The 27,288-nt window shown below is 40.2% G+C and overlaps 1 protein-coding gene across 1 annotated transcript; it reads right to left on the bottom strand.

Annotated features, from left to right (window-relative positions):
• Positions 1 to 2,019: 2,019 nt before the first annotated feature.
• Positions 2,020 to 25,434, bottom strand: DECR1 (2,4-dienoyl-CoA reductase 1). The gene is made up of 10 exons (XM_029913361.1): positions 25,419 to 25,434; positions 22,456 to 22,687; positions 18,461 to 18,518; positions 18,244 to 18,330; positions 13,329 to 13,476; positions 8,259 to 8,358; positions 7,066 to 7,138; positions 4,012 to 4,158; positions 2,322 to 2,384; positions 2,020 to 2,217 (listed from the first exon to the last, which is right to left on the bottom strand). The coding sequence occupies exons 1-10, from the start codon at positions 25,432 to 25,434 to the stop codon at positions 2,158 to 2,160; spliced, it is 984 nt and encodes a 327-aa protein (XP_029769221.1). The 3' UTR covers positions 2,020 to 2,157.
• Between the last annotated feature and the right edge of the window lie 1,854 nt (positions 25,435 to 27,288).

Genomic DNA, 27,288 nt, shown 5'->3' with positions numbered 1-27,288 from the left:
ATACCTGTCATTGGAACCATTTTAAGACTGGAATTGGACTAACAAGGTTAAATCTAAATTTTTTAAAAAATGTGTTATTAATTTGTATTATGATAGCATTTATAGGCCCCAACTAAGATTAGTGATCCATTATACAAACACATAGTAACAGGCAGTCCCGAAGATTTTAATATTTAAATAAGACAGAAGGTAGGAGAAAGGAGGTATCACTATTCTCATTTTACAGATAGGGAACGGAGGGGAAAAAAAGTTTAAGTCACTTGCCCAAGGTCACACACAAATTTGTGGCAGATCCCTGAGTCCCAATCCAGTGTCTTAGTCACAAGATCACCCTTCTGATGATAAGATTTTTATATTCCATAGGATTTAAAAAAATCTTTGGAAAACCACAAAGTTTGATAAAAACAATCTCCAGTGGATTTCCATAGTGATTGTAACACAGATAAGCATCTGAATTTTTGGGAGTTCAGAGAAACATCACCTTTGGAAGTTCATCCATCAGTTGTAAATATTAAAAATGACAATTATAAATAAGAATTTGTCCTGCATTTGGAAGGAGAAAGGTTAAACCTTCTGTCATGAATGTCACCCGCAGAGACTGGTGTGAAGCAACAAGCCATGTTTTATCTAATTTGTCATCCAGAGAATAAATGTAGTTAGGTAAGGAAAACCTGTCTCGCTGATTCGGAGAAAGCAATCAGGTAACATATAACTGACTCTCCTCAAGAGCCAGAAAAAATCCAGAGACCTGAAAAGTTTGGACACAGATCCAAGAGATACCCCAAATTCTGGTAAAAGGGAACTGAACTGTTCCTTTTACTCCTGGCCTAGAGGGCACTGAATTGTTAGTGTTTTCCTTGCTAGAGGACTGAGCTGCTTCCATTTCCCTGGATCTGAGACACATTTTGAGGTCTGAGGCCATGTCTACACTAGCACTTATGTCAGCAAAACTTTTGTCACACAAATAGCATGACAGACAGGAATGGTGGAGCCTTGTTTCTGCCCTAAGTGATATCAGACAATAAGTAAAGGATTCCAAATCACAATTGCACCGAAGGAGCTACTAGTCTCTCTCTTTTCAGGAGCATTTACTCAAAACTTTTGAGGGAGCAAAAATATATATAAAGAAAATATGTATATATTCAGGAAGGCAAACTCAGTCTTCAATGCAATTTTTAATATCAATTACAACAGATGCAACACAGACTGAAAAATGCCAGCAAAATCCAGATTCCAACTAGTACTGTAGTCAGTCTTTAACTTCTGTGTGAGATGTACCTTAGTACTCCCTATCCATTTACACTCTTTCTCCCAGCAACAGTATTAGGCCCCAATTCTGCAAAGACTTATGCATGTTCCATTCCTCATGGTAGTAAAGCAAAGCACATGTGTAAGTGTTTGCAGGGTCGGGAACTAAAACTGGAGTGCAAAGCTTACATCTTAATTTCGTAGTTTCCATCAGTTTGTTTATCATCTATATTTTCAGTAAAACATTCCAGAAACATTACTGGAATTGAAATTATGATTAAAAATATGCAAATATCTGAACAACTGAGAAAAAAACACTGAAATATAGGTTTGTCTACATGATGTTTTGATGTACACCAGCTGGGATGTAAATTCTAGCGCTCATCAGTATGTCACGCACTAACTGACCTATATGGATCCTGCTAGCACGCACTAAAGGTTCCCTACTTCCTGTAAACGTAGTACTGTTTGAAATGGGACTATGTTAATGGAGACTAGGGAACTTTTAGTGTGCGCCAGCCGGGTCCCACATGGACCAATTAGTGCTGGTGCACACTAGAAATTACACCCCAGCTGGTGCACACTATCACACCATGTAGAACAGCCCACATTAAAACAAGCTGAGAAGGGGAACTAATTCCACAGCATGGCATAGACATTTTTACTCAAAGCTGTAGAAAATTTTATGTACCTAATCAAAAGACTTCATTTGTCTATGGGAACAAAACAGTCAAATTAAGGGGTAAGTATAAATGACTCATTCAAAACATATTACAATTTCAAAATGTTTTATTAGAATTGCCAGATAAAATATTTAACAAGATTATTTCTTAATGTGTGAGAGATTTATAGCTAATGGTACTTTTCCAGTGATACTTTCTGTAAGGAAGATGATAAGACAAGAGTATTTTAAGAGCCTTTTGTTTTCCTGATTAATGCTTCCATAATATCCCACTGCTCATTGGTAACCTACATAATATAAGAAGAAATAGCATTTCACTTGGGTCTGTAAACAATTTTATATAAATTTTTAAGTATGTTTGTATTAAAATAGTATGCATGTAACTTACTACCTTTTTCAGATCATTGAACTCTCCAGCCATAGAAACATATTCTCCACCATCCATTCTAATAACCTAGGGGAAAAGAAAGCAATGCACTTAAAATTGGTGCTTTTTTATTAAGCTCCTGTATCATTAGCATTCTCATATATCAGGGTTCACCAACCTCAACTTGCACAAATTCAGATTTAAAAAATACACTCAAAATAAATGAATGCAACACTTTTTATAAGAATAGGCTCTGTGCTTTAAAACCATGCAGGGGTCTCAAACACGCGGCCCACGGGCCGAGTTATTTCCTGTGGCCCGCCATAGCTCCCCTCACCTGCAGTCCTCCCCACCCCCGCGCCTCAGCCCGAGCACGCCGCATCCCTGCTCCTCCCCCCCCTACTCCTGGAAAGTCCTAAGCACCGCCAAACAGCTGTTTGGCAGCGCTTAGGACTTTCCAGGAGGGAAGGGGGGGAGGAGCAGGGATGCCGCACGCTCATGGGAGGAGGCGGAGAAGAGGTGGGTCTGGGGTGGGGATTTGGGGAAGGGATTGGAATAGGGGCAGGGAGGGGGCGGAGTTGGGGCAGCGACTTTGGGGAAGGGGTTGGAATTGGGGCAGGGCAGGGGTGGGAAGAGGCAGGGCAGGGGCAGGGCCTCATGGACGGGGTGGAATGGGGGTGGGGTCGGGGGCGGGCTTTTGTATCTTTGTATGAAAAGGTGTCAGTTATGCGGCCCTCGGGCCAATGTACTAGTCCTCATGTGGCCCTCATGGTGATTTGAGTTTGAGATCCCTGAGCTAGAGTGAAGTATAATTAAGGCTAAGAGTTTGTCATGAATATTTTTAGTAAAAGTCATGGAGAGGTCACGAGCAATAAAGAAAAATTCATGGAAGCTGTGACCTGTCACTGACTTTTCCTAAAAATATCCCTGACAAAATGGGCATCTGTGGGTCCCCACACCACTTGCAAGGGGGCAGCTGTGCAGCAGCTAGGAGCTCTGGGAGCCCCCACCGCGGGTTGGGTGTTGGAGCTCCAGGATCCCCTGCACCCTACGACTGGGAGCTGCAGGGGCCGAGCCGCCTGCAGCTTCGGGGGTCCCCCACCACCTGCGGGGGTTGGGAGCTGTGGGGTGCCCCCACTGCCCTGAGGGCCCGCTGCGGCTAGAAGCTCGGGGGTTCCCCTGCTGCTCCTGTGGGCTGGGAGCTGCAGGGTGTCCCACTGCCAGCAGCTCCAGGGGCCTCCACCGCCCACGGCAGCTGGCAACTCGGGGGCTCCCCTGCCACCCGCCATGGCCTGGAGCTCGGGGATTTCTCCACCGTCAGGGGCGGCTGGGAGCTGCAGGGTACCCCCGCCACACGGGGCGGCTTGGAGCTCCGGGGGCTGCCAGAGGCAGCAGTGTACACTGCTGCTCCTGGCCCCCACGGGCAGCAGCAGGCCCTGCAGCTCCCGAGTGCCACAGGCTGAAGTCACGCAGGTCACTGCAAGTCACGGATTCTGTGACTTCGCAACCTCCGTTACTAAATCGTAGCCTTAAATATAATCAACTGACTAGGTTAAAAATGAACCTAAGGTTTTCAAATTAGCAATTTCTTTTGCTTAAGTTCTCAAATACTCTACAGCACCTAAAGCTTCTTTAAAAATTCTCAACACCACTAAGAACATCATCTATAAGCTTAATACTGCTGACAGCATGAACTAGAATAACGAAAACTTACTGCTCCAGTAACCCAACTTGCATATTCACTACAGAGGTATGTGGCAAGATTTGCAATTTCTTCTACAGTTCCCAGACGGCCACAGGGAATCCTCCCAATCATTTCTTTCTCAAATGTACCTGTTGGGTCAAGACGGGTAAAAGCACCCTACAGAATTAAAAAAAAACAAAAACATTCAGCAAAATGTTATGAGTAACTAGTAAATAAATTCAAACTAAGATTTGATTCCTGGTTTCAGACTTAATACATAATCTGACAGTTAGTAGGAGTCTTGTGACAATCACATGCTTATTAGTGGGGTGGGTTAAGAGAGAACAGGAGACAAAGGTCAAATTCTGGTGTAAATTCAGTCAACCAGTTACACCAGAATTTAACACAGCAGTTCACGGTGTTCAGCAGTGACCCTTCTACACAATTATAGAGCAGTAAAGAGAGGCTCTAATAAGTCTTGTACACTTTTTGTGAAAACTTGCAGGATAAAGGTTTGAGAAAAATGGGACTGCCTCAGGGCTACTATAGAAATGTAGAGGAAACTTAAAAATAAACCAAAATCATACACAGCACAGAATACCCAAACTGAAAAGCAAGTATCCTTTAATCTGGTTGAATAGGAACAATGAACAGAATAAATCTAGAAAGCTTTGGGCTTTAAAGTGCATTTGAATATCTGGGGACAGTGCAAGACATGGGTGAGCCTGGGGAGAAAAACCTCACTCAAATGGACTCTTTTACTAACAGGAATAAACTTTACTGAGCAAAATCAGAAACCTAAGAAAACATATGTGAAGTCAAGCAAGCATAGGGCATCTAAGCCCACTTGAGGGGAAGCTAAGGCCAAGAACTGTGATTAACATAGTTAATGAGTGTGAAACTGTGTTTTAGAGAAAAAAATTAATGTCACCACTTAGCACATGCAACTAGAACTAAAAATCGCTGTGAAGTGATACTGTAAACTTGAAAATTAATGTTTTATTTCAGTTTTAAATAATAAAATAACTTGTATTCAATCATCAAGCATCCAGTATTGACTAGGGAGTTGCACGCTTTGTTGTATCTGTAGGCCAAGCACCCAGTATCCACCTGGGGCTCCTTGCATTGCTCCATTACCCCTACAAGCTCCCTGTTTGTCAGCCTCCCTGCAAATCCCCCGCTCCATCATTCATACCAGGGGCTCTGTGTGCTCCCCAGGTCTCCCTTCGTCCATACCACTGTCTCTCATGCCAGGGGCTCTATGCATCCCCTATTCTCTCCCTCTCCCATGCTTTCCCTTTCTCCCTTCTTTTCCATACCAGGGACCCCCTGTTCTCCTCCCTGCCACCCAACCACCAGGACTTCTGTGAACCTCCCCATTTTCCACACCACTCATTTCTTTTCTTTCTGTCTGGGACATAAGTCATTCATGATGTCAACATTTTTAAACTGTCCTAGGAGGATCAGCAGAGCTGAGATGATGGGTATTATTATACTGGAAGGCATTAAGGGTTGTCATCAACCAGTTCTTTGATATATACACAATCGCAGAGGAGGTTGAAGCTGCTGGGTCTGCTAACCAGATGCCAGAGGCCCGAGTGTCCTCCAGTTTCCTCCTTCCAGTTCTCCTATTTTCACCAAAATCAATAGGGTTCTACCCACTGATACCTACAACATTCCTTGAAATTTTGGAATTGATTGGATGTGGCATTCAAAAGCATTACAGACAAACAAATGCCACAGAATTTAATGTAAAGCATTGCTTTCCTCAAACAAATATGTCATTTCTTAAAATAAAAACTGAAAGACCTGTTTAAAAATACAATTTAATTTCATTTAACTTAAATTCTAAAATGAGGGTAAATCTTAAACAACCCTCAGAGGAGTTGAAGGGAGGCATGAAGTTCCATTTTCCTTTATTGGGAGAAGGGAGGCTCAACTTTTTAAAGTTTGGGAAAATACTATCCTAAAGCATTGTACAACACCGTTGGACCACTGGAGAAACCAAGTTTGGTCTTATCTATACTGAAAGGGTTATAGTAAGGGTTACGCTATCTTAAAGCAAGTTTGCATGGCATAGCATATGTAGACTTGGAATTATTAGATTTTTATTGGTAAATGTCGATATATGTCTGTGATGGGGTGAGACCCCCACACTAGCTCTGCAAGAGTGGAATTGAGCCAGGTAGGCCCAATCAGCTAATTACGCTTCAAACAGGGGAGCTTTTGGCTGCAGGCAGCTGATTAGGAATAGGCTCACCTGTGTAGGAACACATGGGCCCTATAAAGCCAGGAAGCTGACAAGAGATGGGGACAGCTGCTGAGAAAGGGTAGTCACTCCCCGGGAAAAGTTCCCCTACCAGCTACTGAGGGAGTGGGACTGGGGCAGTGAATGAGAAGACTGTCTAGGACTGTTGGTGGTCTGAACCCTGGAAGGGGGAACACTGAATGACCTAGCTGGAGGGGTAAGTCACAAAGAGGATGCTGCAGGTCCTAGAATGAGAGGAGCTGCAGACCAGAGTCAGAGTGATGGCATGCAAACTGTGGACAGGAGCACTAGCCTTGAGAGTTAATCCCCAGAGTGACCAGGATGAGGCGCTATACCAGCGATGAGTGGAGCACTCCATGACAACATCAATTTCACTGTACACACACAAACCGAATAAAATATATTTCCATCAATTATCAAAATTTACAGATAGCAAAGTAAAAGAAATGCTGCTTGAGAACTCTCTGGAGTTTGATTTAAGACTATTTATTTTGTATATTTTGATATGGTGACAACTTATGTTAACAGTTATAAAGCTTTAACTTTTTAAATCTCAATATCTAATGTAATTAAATAATTATTGTATGACTGCCATAAGTTCCCACAATTGTGAACATTTAAGAGAAAAAAATAAGAAAAGCTGAAAAAAAACAATGTTGTGCAACTGTGAAAATATTAATCAATAAAAATATATAAAATGCTTTAAAATAAACATTAATATTTTCCATCAAAATTATTACAAAAATAAAAATCAATTTCTACCAGGCCTAAACACATGTAAGGTCATGTCTCACATTTTAATGACAGAAATGTACCTTTGTTCTTATTGGACCTGGTTGGATCACATTGAATCTCATGCCATATCTACCCCATTCAGCTGCAAGAGACCTAAAAATTCATTAATAGAATGCATAAATATTTCAAACAGCATGTTGCATAATGTTATTCAGGACATAATTTAGAATCAAAACTGGGAAGTATATATGTCAAATTTATAAACACTTTAACATTTGAATCCTGACCTACGTACTCGTAGATTTTTTTGAAATATTTTCCTTTTTTTTTTTTTTATTGTTATTGAATTTTAATCTTCTCACACATGGATCTGATGTTATATGAATTAGCCAACTGACAAGTACAGTAACACCAATTTGAAGTATATACTGCGTATAAAGCATACATTCATGACAATCATTGGGAGTTAGGTACCTATCTCCCTTAGGCATTTTAGAAAATCCCACCAGTAGACACTTGTGGCAGATCTTCAATATAATTCTCAAACCAAGTGCTTTAGGAAAAATAAGATAACCAAACCCCAACTTCTAAAATATTTTACAAAGCAGAGTAAGCAGTGAGGTTTCCTTTTATGAACAATATTATCTTCGCATATGCTGTTTCTTTAAAGGTGCTAAAACATCTAGTGTGGTAAATGAATAAGGTGGCTAGTCTTTGAAATACACACTTTTAAGTAATACACACTCAACTTGTATGAAAAAAGTGTACACAGAACAAAGCAGAAGTATCCCTATTTGCTTTCTGTTTTTCTGGAGAAATAATCACACCTGACCTACTTATATTTTCAAACATTTCCATTTGATTATCTCTAGTGAAGTGTAGCGGCTGAACTGACTGTTAGTATCATCTATTCCCCTATAGCTGCTAATCACAGATGTCTTTGTTTGGGGAATGAATGTGGATATCTGTGTAATGCTATTAAAGGAATTATTGCAGATAGTTCTGATAAAAATCTAAGCAGCAGAATTCCATGGAATTGAGTAAACTTCTACCCTAGTAAGATGGCAAAAGTAATAAAACTGAAATACTTCTTTCCATGACAAGCTGTGATAGTAGCAACTGCTTTTTTGTTCTGTAAAATGGAAGCTAAGGAGTTCATTCATGGTTCAGTCAACTAACTTCCTTTTGCCAGACTGACAGGATGTGGATAAAGAACCAATCAGCCCAGTCTGGGAAATGTGAAGATAAAAGATTGGTATGCTCAACTACTCACTTGCACATTGCATCTACCCCAGCTTTGGCAGAGGCACTTGGTGACACAAATCCAGACCCACTCTCTGCATAGATTGTTGTAATAGCCAAGAATGCTGCCCCTGTAAGTTGCAAGAAGATAACATTTTTAAACATGCAGGACGAGCTACAAATCTTAAAATTAACAATAACAAGTATCAGAACAGTACTGGTGTTTGCATCATCTCTGTTTTCAGGGATTTAACTTTCAGCTGTAAAAATGAACTCAAATAAGTTTGGCTCCAGCTGTTCTTTTCACTTTCGGTTCTCCCTATCCCTGAAATGAAAGAGTTATTCCATATATACGAATGCTTTTTCTTGGTGGTACTATAAATCCCAATACTGCATTTGGAATTGTACAAGTAGGCTTTTGCACCCACAGAGTCCCACTGACGCTGAAATTATACCAGTAAACCCTTTCTAGTGTACACAAGGCATGAGCCAGGTTACTATACTCATGATACTTCTTGCTGCCCAGGCCTTTAGGCACATATCTATTCTGCAATTAGAGCTGTAATTTCCAGCTTGGGTAGATGTACACATGCTAGCTTTTCTTGTGCTAGTGTTCTACAACCAGTGGCATAGATGCGATGGCATAGGCAACTGCTTGGGCCAGCTGCCTGAGTACAATCCCATCTGAGATCTTAGATATGTACTCTGGCGGCTAGCTCGAGCCACTGCTCATGCTGCTGTGGCTGCACTGCTATTTTTAGCTTGATGAACGCTAGCGAGGGTGTCATCCCAAACTGGGAATTATACCTCCACCTGCAGTGCAGGCATACAGTCAGTTCTCAGGCAGCTATTTTTGCTACAGCTTCCATCAGTTCCCCACACTTCCTGGCTGAAAGGGCAGGACATAAAACATCAATGTGAACAATTATTAATTTCAGCACAGTTTTAAATTATTATGAATTGCAGTAGGGGTCTTGAGGCTGAAATTGAAATTTATTCTAGTGCCCAGAGATCTCTTTCTTAGCAGATTACAGTAACTCAGACTACAGCAGAAAATATACCCAAGTTAATCTTGACAATTGTACTAATCTTGCTATTAGTGCCATAATGAGGTCTCATAACAAAGACTGTTATTTTTATAAAATAAATTAACAGACATTCAGTTAGAATAGCAATTATCAACATAAATGAATGATATAATATATTTTTTGTTTGTTCATTTTCTTTTGTAATATTCAGTAACTCAAAATAGCTTGCCCAATCATTAGTGTGTACCTACTGTAGTTGAGAAAGGGAACAAAACATTAGCTGTAAGTCCCTGGTAAAGAGACTACTAGTTCCTTATGCTAGTGAATGTAAAACTAAAATATTTAAAAAAATACTATAGGTAGAATAATGATTTGAATTAGGATTGTTGCCCAATGGACATCACTAACATTTTATGTTTTGGGGATAGCCCATATACAAAGACAAAGTAAAGTAACTCAGTTAAATATTTATGGTGAGAAAAATTCACAGGAGAATTAAAATAAAAACCAACAACATAAGCTAAATGGGCATTAACAGATATGCCTGAGGATATCCTGCAACAATTAGCATTAGAAAAATGAAATTCTCCATACAGAGACTTTGAACAGAAAAAGAGACAACCCCCCCCCCCCCCCAAAACTAACTTTAAAATCTATTTTGATGTGGATATAAATTATGCATAGTTAGTAGACTTACAAGGAATAGGTTTATTAAATGCATGTTAAGTAAAACCAGGTGCCCCCAGCTTAGAAGCAGCAAGACTGATATTTACCAGGTATTGTTAAGGCTCATCAAAGTTTTATTTATATGTATTTCAGTTCACTCTTACAAGGTGTATGTGTAAATGTATCAGTTCATTAAAAGGCCATTATCTAATTGTTTTTGCTATCTCATGTGTTAAAATTTAAAAGAATGTTTAAATAAAGAGGCAATGGACTGGCAGATTACTATTAGTAATTTGTATTACAGTAACACTTATATGCCCCAACAGAGATTGGGACCCCACTGTGCTAGATAGAATACAAATGCACAGTAAGACATTTCCTGCAACAAAGAGCTTAAAACTAAATAAAGCATGTACTATTTACAAAAATAGTTTTAATGTAAATCACATTTTGGACCTAAAACACGTCAGTGTCCCTGTAACAGCTGAGATGTATGCTAGCATACTATTATTAAATATTTGTTTACAGTAGCACTCACAATGTCCTATGTGCATCCCAAACATTCAAGAAAGAATGGTCCCTGCTCCAAGGAGCTCATAGTGTAAGGACAGGCAAGTAGACACAGGTTAGGGGAAGGGAAACAACAAATAGGGAATTTTTAAAAATATAAATATATGAGATTCACTGAAGGTAGCATGGCAGAAGTGGGTCTCTTAAGAGGGCCTTAAATGTGAACAGGCCTGCATGCAGGGGCCATGAAGAAGAAAGCAAAACTGTGAAAGACGATGACTAACTGGTGGCCAAGGGTGTGGACACTATTAGAATGCAGAGGGAAGGTAGAGGGATGCCATGAAACTTAATAAGGATATATAGAGATGGAAAGAAGTACATGGAGCTTTGAAGGAGGCAAGAAGCTTAAATTTAATGGGAGATGAGATGGGGAGCCAGGGAAGGTAACTGAAGAGGATATTGACAAGTTCCTATTGTGAGACAAGGAAGCTGACTTTAATGGCTGCAATGTGTATTGACTAAAGGGAAGCAAGGGATATGTTTGGAAGGCCAGAAAAGAAGCTACTGCAGTAAAATAGGCAGGACATTAAGAGGTCCCAACAGAAATTTGTCTGTGAGGATGGATCTTGGAGATGCTGAGTAGGAAGAAGATATTAGTACCTAAGTGTTATTGGACTGACTGTACCTTTCTAGAATGCACTGCATGTGGCACATGAAAATACCATTTGACCAGAGACCATAACATACTCTAAAGAGTCTATACACAGCTTTGTAACTTTAAACTATAGTCATCAATATACAGCAATGGCACAGCAAATTCAAAGCATCATGGATACTTTTTGGAGTAAAGTTGTACTACGCTATCATAAAGACTGCAATCTCAATAAATCTGACCAGATTCACATTTTTTGTAATTATGATTGTAGTAAGAGATTTTTGTTCAGGTAAAATATAGGAACAGGCCTATATGCATGCTATTAATTTTCATGCTCTAGATGTGGCTTCTTCCAGAATGCTTTTCCTATATCCTTCTGGAATAAATGTATATTTTGGGTAATGGAGGAAGAGAAATAGTCAAAAGATTAGGTGGCTCACATATGTAAAGTGAACTACTCAATATTCATGTACAGTGAAGAGACTATGAATTTTCATTATAATTATCACAAAAACAAAGGAAGATGATGTAACTCATTCTTGAATTAAGCCTATATTCTACTGGCAATTTACTATTTTAAATGTTCCCCAGGAAAAATCCAATAGAAATTAAAATACCTTATTCTCAAGGATTCCCTGAAGCACAAAAAAGAGGCAGTTATATGCAGATACATTAAAAAGATCATAATGAAGCAAAATATATGAAGAGATGATTTTGGCTATTTAAAGACTAATTTTAAAACTACAATCTAATGAGCAGTAAATATGGTTTCAGGTACGAAAGACAGAGCCTGACTCAGTGATTGAACAATAATTAAGAACATATTTGGGAAAGTTTAATATTAGAAAGGAAACACTTTTTGCTGCTTTTACATAATTGCAGACTGTGTTAAAGCAACAAAAATCTGAAACCTTAGAATGAACAAATCCATCTGATCAGGGAGCTAAAGAAATGCAATACAAATAGGCTTTGCAGAATTCAATTTTTATTGTTTATATGTGACAGATCATATCAATGTTTATTTTTAAGTATTTTTTATTTTTATCAATTGAAATGTTCACCGTTGTGTGAAATTATGGGTTTTAAGCATTTTTTTTCAATTTTTATTAATTTAAATTTTCACAGTTGTGGGAAATTATGGGGTGTGGTCAGACAATTTTTTAGTGACAGTAGATAATGAAATTCAAAAAGTTAAAGCTTCGTATAACTCTTAAAACACAAATTGTCAACATCACATGTCAAAATATTCAAAGTAAATGTAATTAAATCAAACTTTTAAATTCTCAATCAGCATTTTTCTTATTTTGCTTATATGTAAATTTCTATCATCATTGATGGAAATACTTTTTGTTGGTTTGTGTGCGTACAGTGAAATTGACGTTTACCAACATTTACCTATAAAAAGCTAATCTATCTAAATACAAGTCAGGACAATTCTAGGCTCTTATCTAGTGTGAACTACTGACTCAATGTGCGCCCTTGTGCCTTAATACATCTGGAAAAGTGATAATAAAAATGGGATCATATGGAAAACCATACCCAGGAACTTGCAGCTACTAGCCAAAACATCACAGCCTGGAACTTGAAAAATGACTGGAAACTGACTAGAAAGAAGACTGAAACCAACATGTCTACTTTTATTGGTGAAGTAGAGGGAAATGCAGAAAGTCTTCAAATGTAGTGAAAAGCAAGTTAGATGTTTGCAGTTCTTTTACTTTAAATAAATCTAAGGTGCTGATAGTAACACTAATGGTATTTTGGGGGGGGGGGGGGGGGGGGGGGGGAAGGAATAACCTACCATGATTTTTAACCTAACTGAATCCAGTTAAAAGAATGCCACATAGTTCATTGCTTAATTAAAGGAAAATGGAGAAAGGACAGAGGAGACGAGTAATAGCACTATTTGTAGCTTAAAGAAAAGTCTTGTTTTTAATAATTTACAGATAAGGTCCAAAACCTGCAATCAGATTTATGTAGGCAGCATCATTCGCTTTGGATCTGATTGCAGGATCAGGTCCTAAAATAAAATTATGGATTCTGCAAGGTAGTGCTGTGTTGTATAGATGTTTGCACTATACAAAAGTTTCTTCTTGCAAACCTGTACAGCATTAAAACTCATTTATCAAAATGTTTATTTAAAGCATCAAAACTTGCTATTGTACACAAGTGTTAAAGCAAGGACAGTAAATGGTAATGAGATGTTACAATCCTTAGGCATTGTTTAGCTTTAAGTATAACTTACCTTTTTGTACTTTAATTAGTTCCTTTCCAATTTCTAGAGTTACGAAGGCAGTACCATTAAGAACAATATCAACTATTGTTTTCCACGCATTAGCAGAAAGACGTTCAGTAGGAGAAACAAAGTTTCCAGCTGCATTGTTTATCACAACCTAAAACAAGAGAAAACAAGCCAAAAAAGTTACATGGAAATTAGTTCACCACAGCACTTAAGAGATATAAGAAACCTTTTGGCATTGCTAGAGATAGAAGTAAAAATGTTCCCATCAAATGAAGTACAGTTTAGACAGACACAGGAAATAATCCATCATAAACTGCAGAGGAAGGCCACCATATAGACTCATAGAATATCAGGGCTGGAAGTGACCTCAGGAGGTCATCTAGTCCAACCCCCTGCTCAAAACAGGATCAATCACCAACTAAATCATCCCAGCCAGGGCTTTGTCAAGCTTGACCTTAAAAACCTCTAAGGAAGGAGGTTCCACCACCTCCCTAGGTACCTCATTCCAGTGCTTCACCAACCTCCTAATGAAAAAGTTTTTCCTAATATCCAACCTAAATCTCCCCCACTGCAACTTGAGACCATTACTCCTTATTCTGTCATCTGCTACCACTGAGAATGGTCTAGATCCATCCTCTTTGGAACCCCCTTTCAGGTAGTTGAAAGCAGCTATCAAATCCCCCCTCATTCTTCTCTTCCGCAGACTAAACAATCCCAGTTCCCTCAGCCTCTCCTCATAAGTCACGTGCTCCAGCCCCCTAATCATTTTTGTTGCCCTCCGCTGGACTCTTTCCAATTTTTCCACATCCTTCTTGTACTGTGGGGCCCAAAACTGGACACAGTACTCCAGATGAGGCCTCACCAATGCCGAATAGAGGGGAATGATCATGTCCCTTGATCTGCTGGCAATGCTCCTACTTATACAGGCCAAAATGCTGTTAGCCTTCTTGGCAACAAGGGCACACTGTTGACTCATATCCAGCTTCTTGTCCACTGTAACTCCTAGGTCCTTTTCTGCAGAAGTGCTGCCTAGCCACTCGGTCCCTAGTCTGTAGCAGTGCATGGGATTCTTCCATCCTAAGTGCAGGACTCTGCACTTGTCCTTGTTGAACCTCATCAGGTTTCTTTTGGCCCAATCCTCTAATTCGTCTAGATCCCCCTGTATCCTATCCCTACCCTCCAACATATCTACCATTCCTCCCAGTTTAGTGTCATCTGCAAACTTGCTGAGGGTGCAATCCACGCCATCCTCCAGATGATTAATGAAGATATTGAACAAAACCGGCCCCAGGACCGACCCTTGGGGCACTCCCCTTGATACCAGCTGCCAACTAGACATGGAGCCATTGATCACTACCCGTTGAGCCTGATGATCTAGCCAGCTTTCTATCCACCTTATAGTCCATTCATCCAGCCCATACTTCTTTAACTTCCTGGCAAGAATACTGTGGGAGACCGTATCAAAAGCTTTGCTAAAGTCATGGAATAACATGTCCACTGCTTTCCCTTCATCCACAGAGCCAGTTATCTCATCATAGAAGGCAATTAGGTTAGTCGGGCATGACTTGCCCTTGGTGAATCCATGCTGACTGTTCCTGATTGCTTTCCTCTCCTCAAAGTGCTTCAAAATTGATTCTTTGAGGACCTGCTCCATGATTTTTCCAGGGATTGAGGTGAGGCTGACTGGCCTGTAGTTCCCCGGATCCTCCTTCCCTTTTTTAAAGATGGGCACTACATTAGCCTTTTTCCAGTCATCTGGGACCTCCCCAATCGCCATGTGTTTTCAAAGATAATGGCCAATGGCTCTGCAATTACATCAGCCAACTCCCTCAGCACCCTCGGATGCAGTGCATCTGGCCGCATGGACTTGTGCTTGTCCAGCTTTTCTAAATAGTATTGAACCACTTCTTTCTCCACAGAGGGCTGGTCACCTCCTCCCCATACTGTGCTGCCCAGTGCAGTAGTCTGGGAGCTGACCTTGTTCGTGAAGACAGAGGCAAAAAAAGCATTGAGTACATTAGCTTTTTCCACATCCTCTGTCACTAGGTTGCCTCCCCCATTCAGTAAGGGTCCCACACTTTCCCTGACCACCTTCTTCTTCCTAACATACCTGTAGAAACCCTTCCTGTTACTCTTCACATCCCTTGCTAGCTGCAACTCCAATTGTGATTTGGCCTTCCTGATTTCACTCCTGCATGCCTGAGCAATATTTTTGTACTCCTCCCTGGTCATTTGTCCAATCTTCCACTTCTTGTAAGCTTCTTTTCTGTGTTTAAGATCAGCAAGGATTTCACTGTTAAGCCAAGCTGGTCACTTGATATATTTACTATTCTTTCTGCACATCGGGATGATTTGTTCCTGCAACCTCAATAAGGATTCTTTAAAATACAGCCAGCTCTCCTGGACTCCTTTCCCCTCATGTTATTCTCCCAGGGTATCCTGCCCATCAGTTCCCTGAGGGAGTCAAAGTCTGCTTTTCTGAAGACCCGGGCCCGTATTTTGCTGCTCTCCTTTCTTCCTTTTGTCAGGATCCTGAACTCTACCATCTCATGGTCACTGCTGCCCAGGTTCCCATCCACTTTTGCTTCCCCTTTTAATTATTCCCTGTTTGTGAACAGCAGGTCAAGAAGCACACTGCCCCTAGTTGGTTCCTTCAGCACTTGCACCACGAAGTTGTTCCCTACATTTTCCAAAAACTTCCTGGATTGTCTGTGTACTGCTGTATTGCTCTCCCAGCAGATATCGGGGTGATTGAAGTCCCCCATGAGAACCAGAGCCTGTGATCTAGTAACTTCTGTTAGTTGCCTGAAGAAAGCCTCGTCCACCTCATCCCCCTTGTCTGGTGGTCTATAGCAGACTCCCACTACGACATCACTCTTGTTGCTCACACTGGCCACTAGGCTACACACAGGGCTGGCTCCAGGGTTTTGGCCGCCCCAAGGAGCCAAAAAAAACAACAACAAAAAAAGCCACGATCGCGATCTGCGGTGGCAATTCGGCGGGAGGTCCTTCGCTCCGAGGCGGAGTGAGGGACCGTCTGCCGAATTGCCGCCGAATACCTGGAGCGGCCGCCCCAAGCACCTGCTTGACAAGCTGGTGCCTGGAGCCGGCCCTGGCTACACAGCCCTGACTAAGGAGGCAGTCATATTGACTCTGGCCACTAGGCCCGGCAGAGGAGGGCTGCCATATTATCACTGGCCATTAGGCTACGCAGCCCTAAGGGGGTAGCCATATTGACCCTGGCCACTAGGCCATGCAATCCTGCAGCCATTTTGACTCCAGCCATTAGGCCATTCTGCCTGAGGCTAGGGTGGTCATTTGGACTCAGGCATAGGGCTATAACACCCTTCTCCCCTCCCCAATGGAGGACGGGGTGTCCCCATGACATTCTCCCATAGTACTAGAATGAAAGCTATTCTGGACAGGTAACTTGGTAGAATTTTAGGTGGTCAAACTCAGAGATCTTTACGAATAGTTCAAACAACGACCCACAGATCTAATATTCCCTAAATTGCTAATATCAGTGTTCATTGATCCTGACTGTTATATCCCATTGAGGACAAGTGGGTATAAAAGAATAAATGTTTTAAACAGACTCACTGTCAAGTGGTTTTGTAACATATAGTACTGAAGCAGGATACAGAACTCCAAGAAAATGAAAAAAATGTATATATTTTCTTTTTCTCATGAGATTTTTTCCCCTGACTTCTGACCTTGCTGTCTCCCTCCTCCGCTTTATCTCATTTTTGTCCTGACCACCTCCTTTATATCCCCTACTCTATTCTCTTGCCAAGTTATTTCCTTCCTTCATTTCTTGTGCTTTTGGTATCTCTCTCCTCCAAGTTCTGCCCTCTGATGGCCCTACAACATTGCATTAAGCTATACCGGCAAAAGCACAGTTTTGACAGTTTAAGCTGTGTCCACACTTTGAGTGCTTTGATATGGAATACCACTACAGCTATACTGGCAAAGCCTTTCCAAGTGCCAGCCTGACCCTAAGTTTTTAACAGATATGCCCTGTCTCCCAAAACTGAACAGGCTAGTTCTCCTACAACTCTAACCAGCTTGGGACCTGTCTACTTCAGACACTGCCCATCTCCCTTTTCCATAATGCGACACTGGATACCTCTGGACTTAAAAGAGAGGGACTGGGGATAAAGAATCCTACGTGAACAGCCCTTCGCTTTAGAACCAGCTCCCTTAGCTTTGGTCCAAAATAGCCTTATTTGTTCATCTTCTGGGCACAGTGAAAGGCTTATCTTTTTTACTCAGGCTTTATGGAAGTTGACATGTTGTGAGTAGAGTTCTGATTTGTTTAGCTGACAGTGAGTTGCTGAGGGCTATGTGCAGGTTATTGGAGCGTGTTTACCTGCTAGGTTTAGTTGTTAATTTCTTTACATGTTCATTTTCAAAATAGGTACCTTTTTTGTATATTTTGTATACACCAAAAAAAAGGCAAGGAAGGATGAAAGAGAGACAGTGTTATTGTTATTTCTGCTTTTAATTTGGAAGACACTCTGATAGGTGACAAGTGTCAAAAGTACAGGGATAAATAAAATCATTCTTGTATGGCTACATTCTGCTCACTTCACTCACACAAGTAATTCCACTCTTATAGCAATGGAACTATATGAATAAGTAAGGGGACAGGATTTGGTCCATTTGGCTATTGAACCATTCAATAGCTACACAAAACTGAGTAGATACTCTGCGGATAGGCACTGTAGAAAACTAAGATAAACAGATAAATCACTAGTTTTATGCTGCACTACTGCTGTATTAGTAGCTGTCTTTTTCCTGCTGGGTTTCTGTATGCAGAGCTGCTTTTCTACGATATATCACTTTTGTTCCCACATACTATTCAGGGTATTTTCACCACTGAAGATTGAAGTCCTTGCATCATAACTATCATACTTACATCAGGATGTCCTGCCACCTTGATTAATTCAGCAACAGCATTCTTAACTGAAGCTGGGTCTCTCACATCACACTGGATTGCATGAACCTATATATTAATGAAGAAAAAGGCAATTGTAAGACTTTATAAAAGTATAACTCATGAGATAAAGAATTTAAAAAAATTCTTTAAAATGCATTAAAAAATAATAAAAATACAAATGTATCTACAACTGTACCTTGTTTCCTGTTTTAGAAGAAATTTCTTCAGCAGTTTGTTTCAAAACATCGATCTTCCTAAAAATAATTATAAATTTTAGCATGAATTCTGAGTTTCCACTAAATGCATCTATGTTACAAATCATTACACTTTGAAACATTAAAATCTTTCTATGAATTCCATTTGTGTGTTGGTGATTTTAGTGCAAAATTTACCTTTGAAATAAAAATAATTTAGGGGCTTGGTATTTCAATTTAGCTTCTGAAAAAACCTCTCTCAAGTAAAATGGAGCTTTAAAGAAATTCCAAGTTATGTCCAACAAAGTAATCTTCTCTCATATTATCAGCTAAAAGCAACTCAGACGGGACTTAAAAAAGAGATACTTTTGATAGTAAAACACAGCAGGTGATATTTAACAAAAAATGCCTTCATCCTGGGCACAATGAAATTTAGCAAAGACAAATGTAAGGTGCTACCCTTAGGGAAGAAAAACCAAATGCAAAAATACAGAACAAAGGATAATTGGCTTGGCAGCAGCATCGCTGAGAAGGATCTGGGAGTTGTGGAGGATCACAAGCTCAACATGATTCAACAATGCAATGCTGCTGCAAAAAAAGCAAACCCAGTTTTAGGTTGCATTAACAGAGGTATAGCATGTAAATTTCATTTAGAAATGGGAGGTGATAGTAATGCTCTACTCAGCAGTGGTTAGGCCTCAACTGGAGTACTGTGTCCAATTTTGATCATCAATGGATAGAAAGGATGTAGAGAAATTGTAAAGTATCCAAAGGCAAATGACAAAGATGATCAAAGGGATGGAATGTAGACCATATGAGCAAAGGCTGAAAGAACTGGGTATGTTTAGTTTGGAAAAGAGGAGATGAAGGGGGGAACATGACAATGGTCTTCAAATACTTGAAAGGCTGCCATAAAAATGATGAGAAAAGTTATTCTCTTGCCACAGAGGGCAGAACTAGAGGAATTAGGTTCAAACTACAGCGTGGCAGATTTAGATTAAATCTCAGGAAAAATTTCCTAACGGTAAGAACAGTAGGACAATGGAACAGACCTCCTGTGGAAGCTCCTTCACTAGACTTTTCAAAAGGAGGCTGGATAGCCATCTGTCTTGGACAGTTTAGACAACACAAATCCTCCATAACACATTTGGCACCTAAACGACATGTTGGCAGGGGGTTATAGTAGACTGTTCTATGATTCTAAGTATTTTATTTAGGGCTGTCAATTAATCGCAGTTAACGCCTGCGATTAACTGAAGACACGTTAATCGCATACCTTTGGGCAGGGAGGGAGGATTCAGCGGTGGCCCCAGCTCAGAGCGTCGGGTGGGCTGGAGGGGAGTGGGTTCCAGCCCGGAGCTCTGGAGATGGGGAGGCATGGCGGTTGGGCCGGAGCCCCGCGCCCTGAGAGCAGCTGAAGCCCGGTGCCCTCACGGGGGCTGGAGCCTGGAGCCCAGACGGGGGACTCGAGCCTGGAGCCCTGCACACCGAGGGGGGCTGAAGCCCAGAGCCCCCAAGCCTATTTTTGAAAATACAGGAAACCTAAAAAATATTTAAATAAATGGTATTCTATTATTGTTTAGCAGTGCGATTAAAACTGCGAAGAATCGCAATTAATTTTTTTAATCTCGCAATTAGTCACGTTTGTGTTAACTTGAAGGATGAGATTATTTGCTCCTATTATGCTGGAAATCTTAGAAAGATCATTTTTAATAATGAGAATTATGTTAGGGCTGCTGTAAAATCCTGATGTTTAAAAGAAAAACTAGCTATAGGAAATAATAAAAAAACTTGATAAGAAAGATAATTCTAATGATAAAATCACAATGGCCATTGCTGCCCATTTAAAAAGAAATTTGTTGACTTATCATTTTGTAAGCATCTAGATGATCATAGCCAACATAAATTTGTCAAGAATAAATCATGCCAAACCAACTTCATTTCCTTTTTTGACAGGGTTATTGGCCTAGTGGATAAGGGGCAAGCTGCAATGTGATATACCTTTATTTTAATAAGGGTTTTGACAGTCCCACATGACATTATGATAAACAAACTATGGAAATTTAGTCTAAATGAAATAAATATAAGGTGGATGCACAACTGGTTAAAAGACTATTCAAAGCAGGGTGGATAAAAATCAATGTTTTTTTTTTTAAATAAAAAAATCGGATTTTTATGATTTAAATCGGATTTTTTTGATAAAATGCTTTTTGAGGAAAAAACCTATCTGAAGACTGACAAGAATGTACTTTTATGTAGAAATCCATGATTAAATCAAGTCTTCCTGACGAGTGATTTAAATCTCATCCACCCTGATTCAAAGAGTAGTTATCAATAGTTCGCTGTCACACTGGAGAGGACATATCGAGTGGAGGTCCGGAAGAGGTCTGTCCTGGGTCTGGTACTATTCAATATTTTCATTAATGACTTGGATAATGGAGTAAAGAGTATGTTTATAAAATATGCAGATGATACCAGGTTGGGAGCATTGCTAGCAGTTTAGAAGACAGGATTAGAATTCAAAATGACCTTGACAAATTGGAGAACTGGTCTCAAATCAACAAGAAGAAATTCAGTAAAGACAAGTGCAAAGTACTACACTTAGGAAAGACAAATCAAGTGCATAATTATAAAATGGGGAATAACTGGCTAGGCAGTAGTACAGATGTAAAAGATCTGGCATTTATAGTAGATCACAAATTTAATGAGAGTCAATGTGATGCAGTTGCAAATAAGGCCAATATCATCCAAAGGAGAGCAATAAAACTGATAAAAGGTTTAGAAAACCTGACCTACGAGGAAAGGTTAAAAAAACTGGGCATGTTTTGTCTTGAGATAAGAAGACTGAGTGGGGACCTGATAACAGTCTTCAAGTATGCTAAGGGCTGTTTTAAAGAGGATGGTAATCAATTATTCTCCATGTCCACTGAAGGAATGGGCATAATCTGCAGCAAGGGAGATTTATATTAGATATTAGGAAAAACTTTCTAACCATAAGGATACTTAAGCACTGGAGTAGGTTTCCAAGGGAAGATGTGGAATCCCCGTCATTGGAAATTTTTAAGAACAGGCTGGACAAACACTTGTCAGGGATGGTCTAGGTCAGTGGTCCCCAACCTTTCTGTTGCAATAGCATATTCATGTTCCCAGAAGAGTGTGGCGGGCGCTGGACGAACAGCCGCCAAAATGCCGCCGAGAAGCAGCGTCATCGAGAAGCGTCGCCGCGAAATGCCGCCGAGAACCGGCGTCATCAAGAAGCGTCGCCGCCGAAATGCTGCCGAGAAGCAGCGGCATTTTGGCAGCAATGCTTCTTGGCGTTGCCACTTCTCGGTGGCATTTCGGCGGCTGGTTGTCCGGTGGCTGCACTCCTCGGCAGCGGGTTGTCCGGCAGAAGCGCTCCCTTGTCAGTAGGTGGGCGCACATAAATGCCCCGGCGGGCACCATGGCACCTGCGGGCACCGCATTGGGGACCACTGGTCTAGGTATACTTGGTCCTGCCATAGGGCAGGAGGCTGGACTAGATGACCTCCTGAGGTCCCTTTCTGTCTACATTTCTATTATTCTATTTTTTGCCTCTCTTCTCCCCACCCATTGGATTTGCAATAGAGGTGAAGTGTACCTGGCTTTTTTTGTTTTACTATACTTTCTGATTGTGGACTATCATTATGACTTTAACTTGTATTTCATCTCATTGAAGGCTATGCAGCAGTCAAGCACAAGACATTACAGGTCTTACATAAATACTAACGATTTTAAATATATTTATACTCTGCAATGTGTTTGTGTATGTTTCAGAGCAGCTTTTTAAAATTTAGCACATCAGATTATAATTAAAATGGTACTGCAGGTTAAGAGACAGACCTAAGTTACATGTCTGTAGCTATGAATAAAAATATGTATCTTTATGTATTGTTTATGAAGGAACAGGGAAGCAGATCAATGCAGCTTTCAATACTAAATTTAAAAAGATTTTTTAGGTTTGATTATTAGTATTTACCTGCTTGATATAACACATTCAGCACCTAAACTGGACAGAGCTGTTGTCATTCCTTTGCCAAGCCCAGTACCTCCACCAGTAATAAAAGCCACTTTTCCTTGAAAGGCATTTGGTGGTAACATCATTTTCTGAAGAGGTGGAAAGAAGCTAGCTTGAGGTACGTTGCTACTTTGACTTAATAAATTTGATCCATGACTGAAAAACTGAAACAAAAAAATAAAATTATTTATTACTGCTTATATACATGGATTCCCACAACTATCATAAGAAAATTAAGTCTTCAGTCTTGGAATTATAATAATAAATATTTTCACAATTGACACAAATTCACTGTGAGCAATAATTTTATATTTATTGCATCACAATACACGTGAATACTTTTAAACAAATATGAATATTAAAGTAATTTTAATTTTTAGGGTAAGTTAATAGACTGCAGTAATTTCCACTACATTTTCAAATGAAATAAATAAAATATGTTTTTCAACAGTTACGTGATTTTTGTTCTTTTGAACATTGTGCCCAGTCCTGCAATGATTACTCACGTAGGCCCCAATCCTACACTGGGATTCATTAGTGTAGACCCATCAGCTGTCTGTAGATCCCAAAGCAGGATTGAAGTCTTAGACCCTGATCCTGCAAAGACTTCTGTATGTACTTAACTATATGCATTGTGAGTAGCTTCACTAAGTCAGCAGGACTACTCATGGTATGTAAAGATAAGCAGATGTATAAGTCTTTGCAAAATTGGGGCCTGCAGTAGTAGCTACCCAAGGCCTTGATCCTGCACCATTGAAGTAAATGGAATTCTCATTATTGGCTTCAACGGGAACAGGATCAAGTCCCATACAACTAATCCCATTGGTTAATGGAACTACTTGTATGAGTAAGGCTTTTATGACTAGAACCTTTATTATAGGTGGAGCAGGTATCACTGCCTATTATTAAAGTTGTCTGACACATCCCATTATAACACCCTTTTATGAGTTGCTTATAATTTTGCCAGTTTTAACAGTGTGAGCTGAAAATTTTTATGCTGGGTGTCTGCTTCAAGCTGAAGGTTTTTGTAAAATTTCAGCCAAAACAGTTCAACTATTTCTGAGAATGAGACTAGGAGAAAATATGATTTTTAACATTAGAGCATGGACTTGAAATTTTGCAGGGGAGCGGCCTTTGTGTCAGGGATGTGCTGAATCACAGTTCACACATGCTCTGTAAAGACTTGCTAGAGCTTAACAACTAACATATCTGAAGATTCCATCCTCAATAAGCATGCTCCATCCCTTCACAGCTCCCACATTTGACTAGACTGTACATGCACCAGCCCCATACAACAACTGAATATGCTCCATCCCCTCACAGGTTCTGCATGTGACTGGACTGTGCATGAACCAATTCCATCGAGCAACTGAGTATGCTTCAGCCTAGGCTGCAGAGCAAAGCTGGACTTCCCCTGTAATGGCTGCTTCCAGCAGCTGGGGTGGGACCACAGGGCACCGAAACTGAGAGCAGGCAGCCTGTTGGCCCCCAAGTGGCATGGAGGAAGAAGCCATCTGGTTCAAGTGCAGAGGGGACAAGAACCACATCTAAGGAATTATGGAGGAGAGCTGTGGGAATAGATTGAGAGAAGAAGTCTGAGTCAGGAGACTAGGACTGGAGGCTGCCTGTGGATGTAGACTAGGGACTGGTTGGGCAAGGAGCCAAGGAGAGAAATGGGGTTGGGAGAAGACAGAGAACCAGTGCTTGGGGAGGTGTGGGGAAGGAGGTGGAGTTGAGATCAGATGAAGAGACAGTAGGGGGAGACTGGGACTATCAGGGCAAGGAGCCAGTGGAGATAGGGAATCTGGGGTGGGCGGGAGTGGTGAGGAGAAGGGGCAACTGGAGGCCATATCATAATTAAAGCTAAGATTTTGTCACGTGCATTTTTAGCAAAAGTCATGGACAGGACGCGGGCAATAAACAATAAATCATGGAAGCCCAAGCCCTGGCGCCGACAGCCCGAGCCCTGGCACCCAGGGCCGAAGTTGCAGAGGTCATGTAAAATCAGGGAATCTGCGACCTCTGTGACTGACTCGTAGCCTTAATCATAATGCATACACACAAGATTGCATAGGCAACCTTAATTCTGGCATTTCCAACTTTTGAGTGTTTGACTTTGCAACCCTTAATAATGTCCTTTTAACATATATTTTCCAAGTAATTTGTATAACAAAGGATGTATTGTAAATACTTGTAGATTTTTAAAAATTAATCATCACTAAGGCAATGCATAGAAGATGGTCAGTCATCATTTATGTAGATTTCCACCGTTTTCTAGCTGAAAATTAAAGAAATTAAGTTCTTGTTCTTGTATAAATATCATTTTCATTATTAAATTACATTAAAACTGGTTAGTTTTAATAAACACATTTTTAAAAACCCTCAAATACTCAGTTTTTTAAAATATGAAAATCAAAACAGTTTAAACTAGAAAATTAATTATTGTGCTGAATCTCATGTTATCCATGGCAATGCTTAATGTTTCAGTAACCAACACCAATTAAAATGAACTATGATTATAACTGCGCTTCAGTAATATGAATCCACTTTACAGTGAGTCTTAGAAGTCCCAAATCAGGATTGGGGACCCATCATGCTAGACCCTATACTATACCCAATAATCTCCTAAATTTAAAGCCTCTCTTATCTACTCCAATGCAGAAACATGCCCAGGGTTATGCCAGTCTTATGTAACCCAGATGGCAGGAAGACTATCAATGAGAGGCTGAAGTGGTGTAAGTTGCCTGCTATCTCCCTATCACAGGGGAGCATGAAGAATGTCAATAGGGGCTCAGACTAGCCTCAAAATTGGGTGGTGCTAGCCAGTGGGGGCAGAACCACATTGGCAGCTCCTGGACCGACCAATGGAAACTAAAATTGCAGTCCTGAATAGTCCATGTCAGAGGTTAGATGACAGCTGTAACCTGCCTCAGCAGCCATGCTTTCAAGACTTTCTGTAAGACTGGTTCTGACCAGGGTGGATAAAAATCAATGATTTTAAAAAAGAATTTAAAAAATCGGTTTTTATTTAAATCAGATTTTTTTGATAAAATGCTTTTTGGGGAAAAAACCTATCTAAAGATAGTTTTAATTAAGATACATTATAGCTCAAAGAGATCTCATCATGGAATAGGGATTATAAATTCTAATTCTATAGTATGAGACAATGTATTCATGTAATGTTTAAGAAAGGTTTTGTAAATGAATTCCAGTAGTTCATGGATTAGGGACCCAATCTTATGGGTTCCAGGGGCTTCTGTATAGATTATTTAGGTTAATCTTTCTATCTACCCAATGGGACTCAGTGCTCAGTCTAGAAGATACCATCAGAGATGCTTAATTTTGCAGTTTTCAAACTGTGGATTTGTGTCTCCAGAGATAACATGCTTGTTAACAGCAAAAATGTTCTTAAATAAATAATATATAGAGGTGTGAAATAACAGACCACAACCCTATTGTCCCTCTGCAAATTTGTGTACACAAAGTCAATCCCTTACCTCTCGCTAAAAGTGGAAGTTTCAAAAAGTTCAATGAATAGAAGATTGTTGGGGGTGGAATAGATCTGGACAAGGAGAAGAAGTCTGGAGATAAATGTGAGAAGGGAGGGACAGGCAGTAGAAACAAAAGTGAAACTGTTTGAGCAGCATATTCCAGAAGTCTTGAGTTCTTTCTGAGTGTAGCCTTCATTGATTTGAGATCTACCATACCATTCTCTCACTAGAAGGGAAAATCTATAATGGCAGCAGGCTGTAAAAGAGACCCAATTTGGGAATATTTTAATGAAGTTCCTCTACCTGTGGGTCAGACAGGCATGCATGCAAAATGCAAACAGTGCAACAAAGAAATGCAAGACCTGGTTGCCCGAATGAAACAACATCATGAGAAGTGTTCCCTCTCAGGAGGAAGCTACGTTGAAGAAAGGAACATATCTGAATATGCAGGATATTTAGGTTGGATAACTTTTTTATTTCATATTTCTTTCTTAAGGACTGCCTGTCTTCCTTCTGGACTATTCTTGAATTCTCATGTTTGAGCAAAAAATATAGTTATTACTCTATGGTACTATCATTTTAGATGCAGTTGTGATAAAAAATAAATAGCTGAAATAGATAGATCTTCCTTTTACAATTTCACCTTTAAAGTAGTACTGAGTGTCAGTGAATGCAATGAGTAATACTAAATGAGCAGTATGGTAATAATAATTAAATAACTGCATTGACTTATTTTGTTTAGGAGAATCCACCCTCAACATACTGGATTCTGAAGACTATCCACCTTCAAGATCACCATCATTTTCTATAGTTTCAGAGTTATCTGCCAATGATAGTGTTTCAGTCACATCATGTATGTCACATAGCCACAGTATATCACCTGTAGCAAAAAGAAAAAAAAATCTCCATCATCCAGAAACAACCATAGATAAGTGTTTGATAAGAACCAGCAGATTACAAAAAGAGGTAATGGATGAAAAAATTGCTTGCTTTGTTTATGCAACAAACTCTCCTTTCTGTATGATTGAGAACCCAGACTTCATTAACATGGTTCAGTCACTAAGGGCTGGTCCACACTGGGGCGGGGGATCGATATAGGAAATGCAACTTCAGCTACGAGAATAGCGTAGCTGAAGTCGACGTTTCCTATATCGAACTAAAAGTACTTACTTCGGGTCCACGCGGCGCAGGCAGGCTCCCCCGTCGACAGCGCTTCCTCCTCTCGGTGAGCAGGAGTTCCGCAGTCGACGGGGGAGCGCTTCTGGGATTGATCTATCGCGTCCAGATGAGACGCGATAAATCG

This window comes from Terrapene carolina, unplaced genomic scaffold (genome assembly GCF_002925995.2).
Source record: "Terrapene carolina triunguis isolate 2854851 unplaced genomic scaffold, T_m_triunguis-2.0 Scaffold58, whole genome shotgun sequence".
Lineage (NCBI taxonomy): Eukaryota > Metazoa > Chordata > Testudines > Emydidae > Terrapene > Terrapene triunguis.
This window is presented reverse-complemented; position numbering and strand designations above follow the sequence as displayed.

Excerpts from the sequence above, each read along its gene's own strand:
- DECR1 (XM_029913361.1), bottom strand. Across the intron at positions 18,331-18,460 it reads CTTCTAAAACAGGAAACAAG|GTTCATGCAATCCAGTGTGA; the intron begins GTACAGTTGTAG and ends ATTAATATATAG. Across the intron at positions 2,218-2,321 it reads AGTTCAATGATCTGAAAAAG|GTTACCAATGAGCAGTGGGA; the intron begins GTAGTAAGTTAC and ends TATATTATGTAG.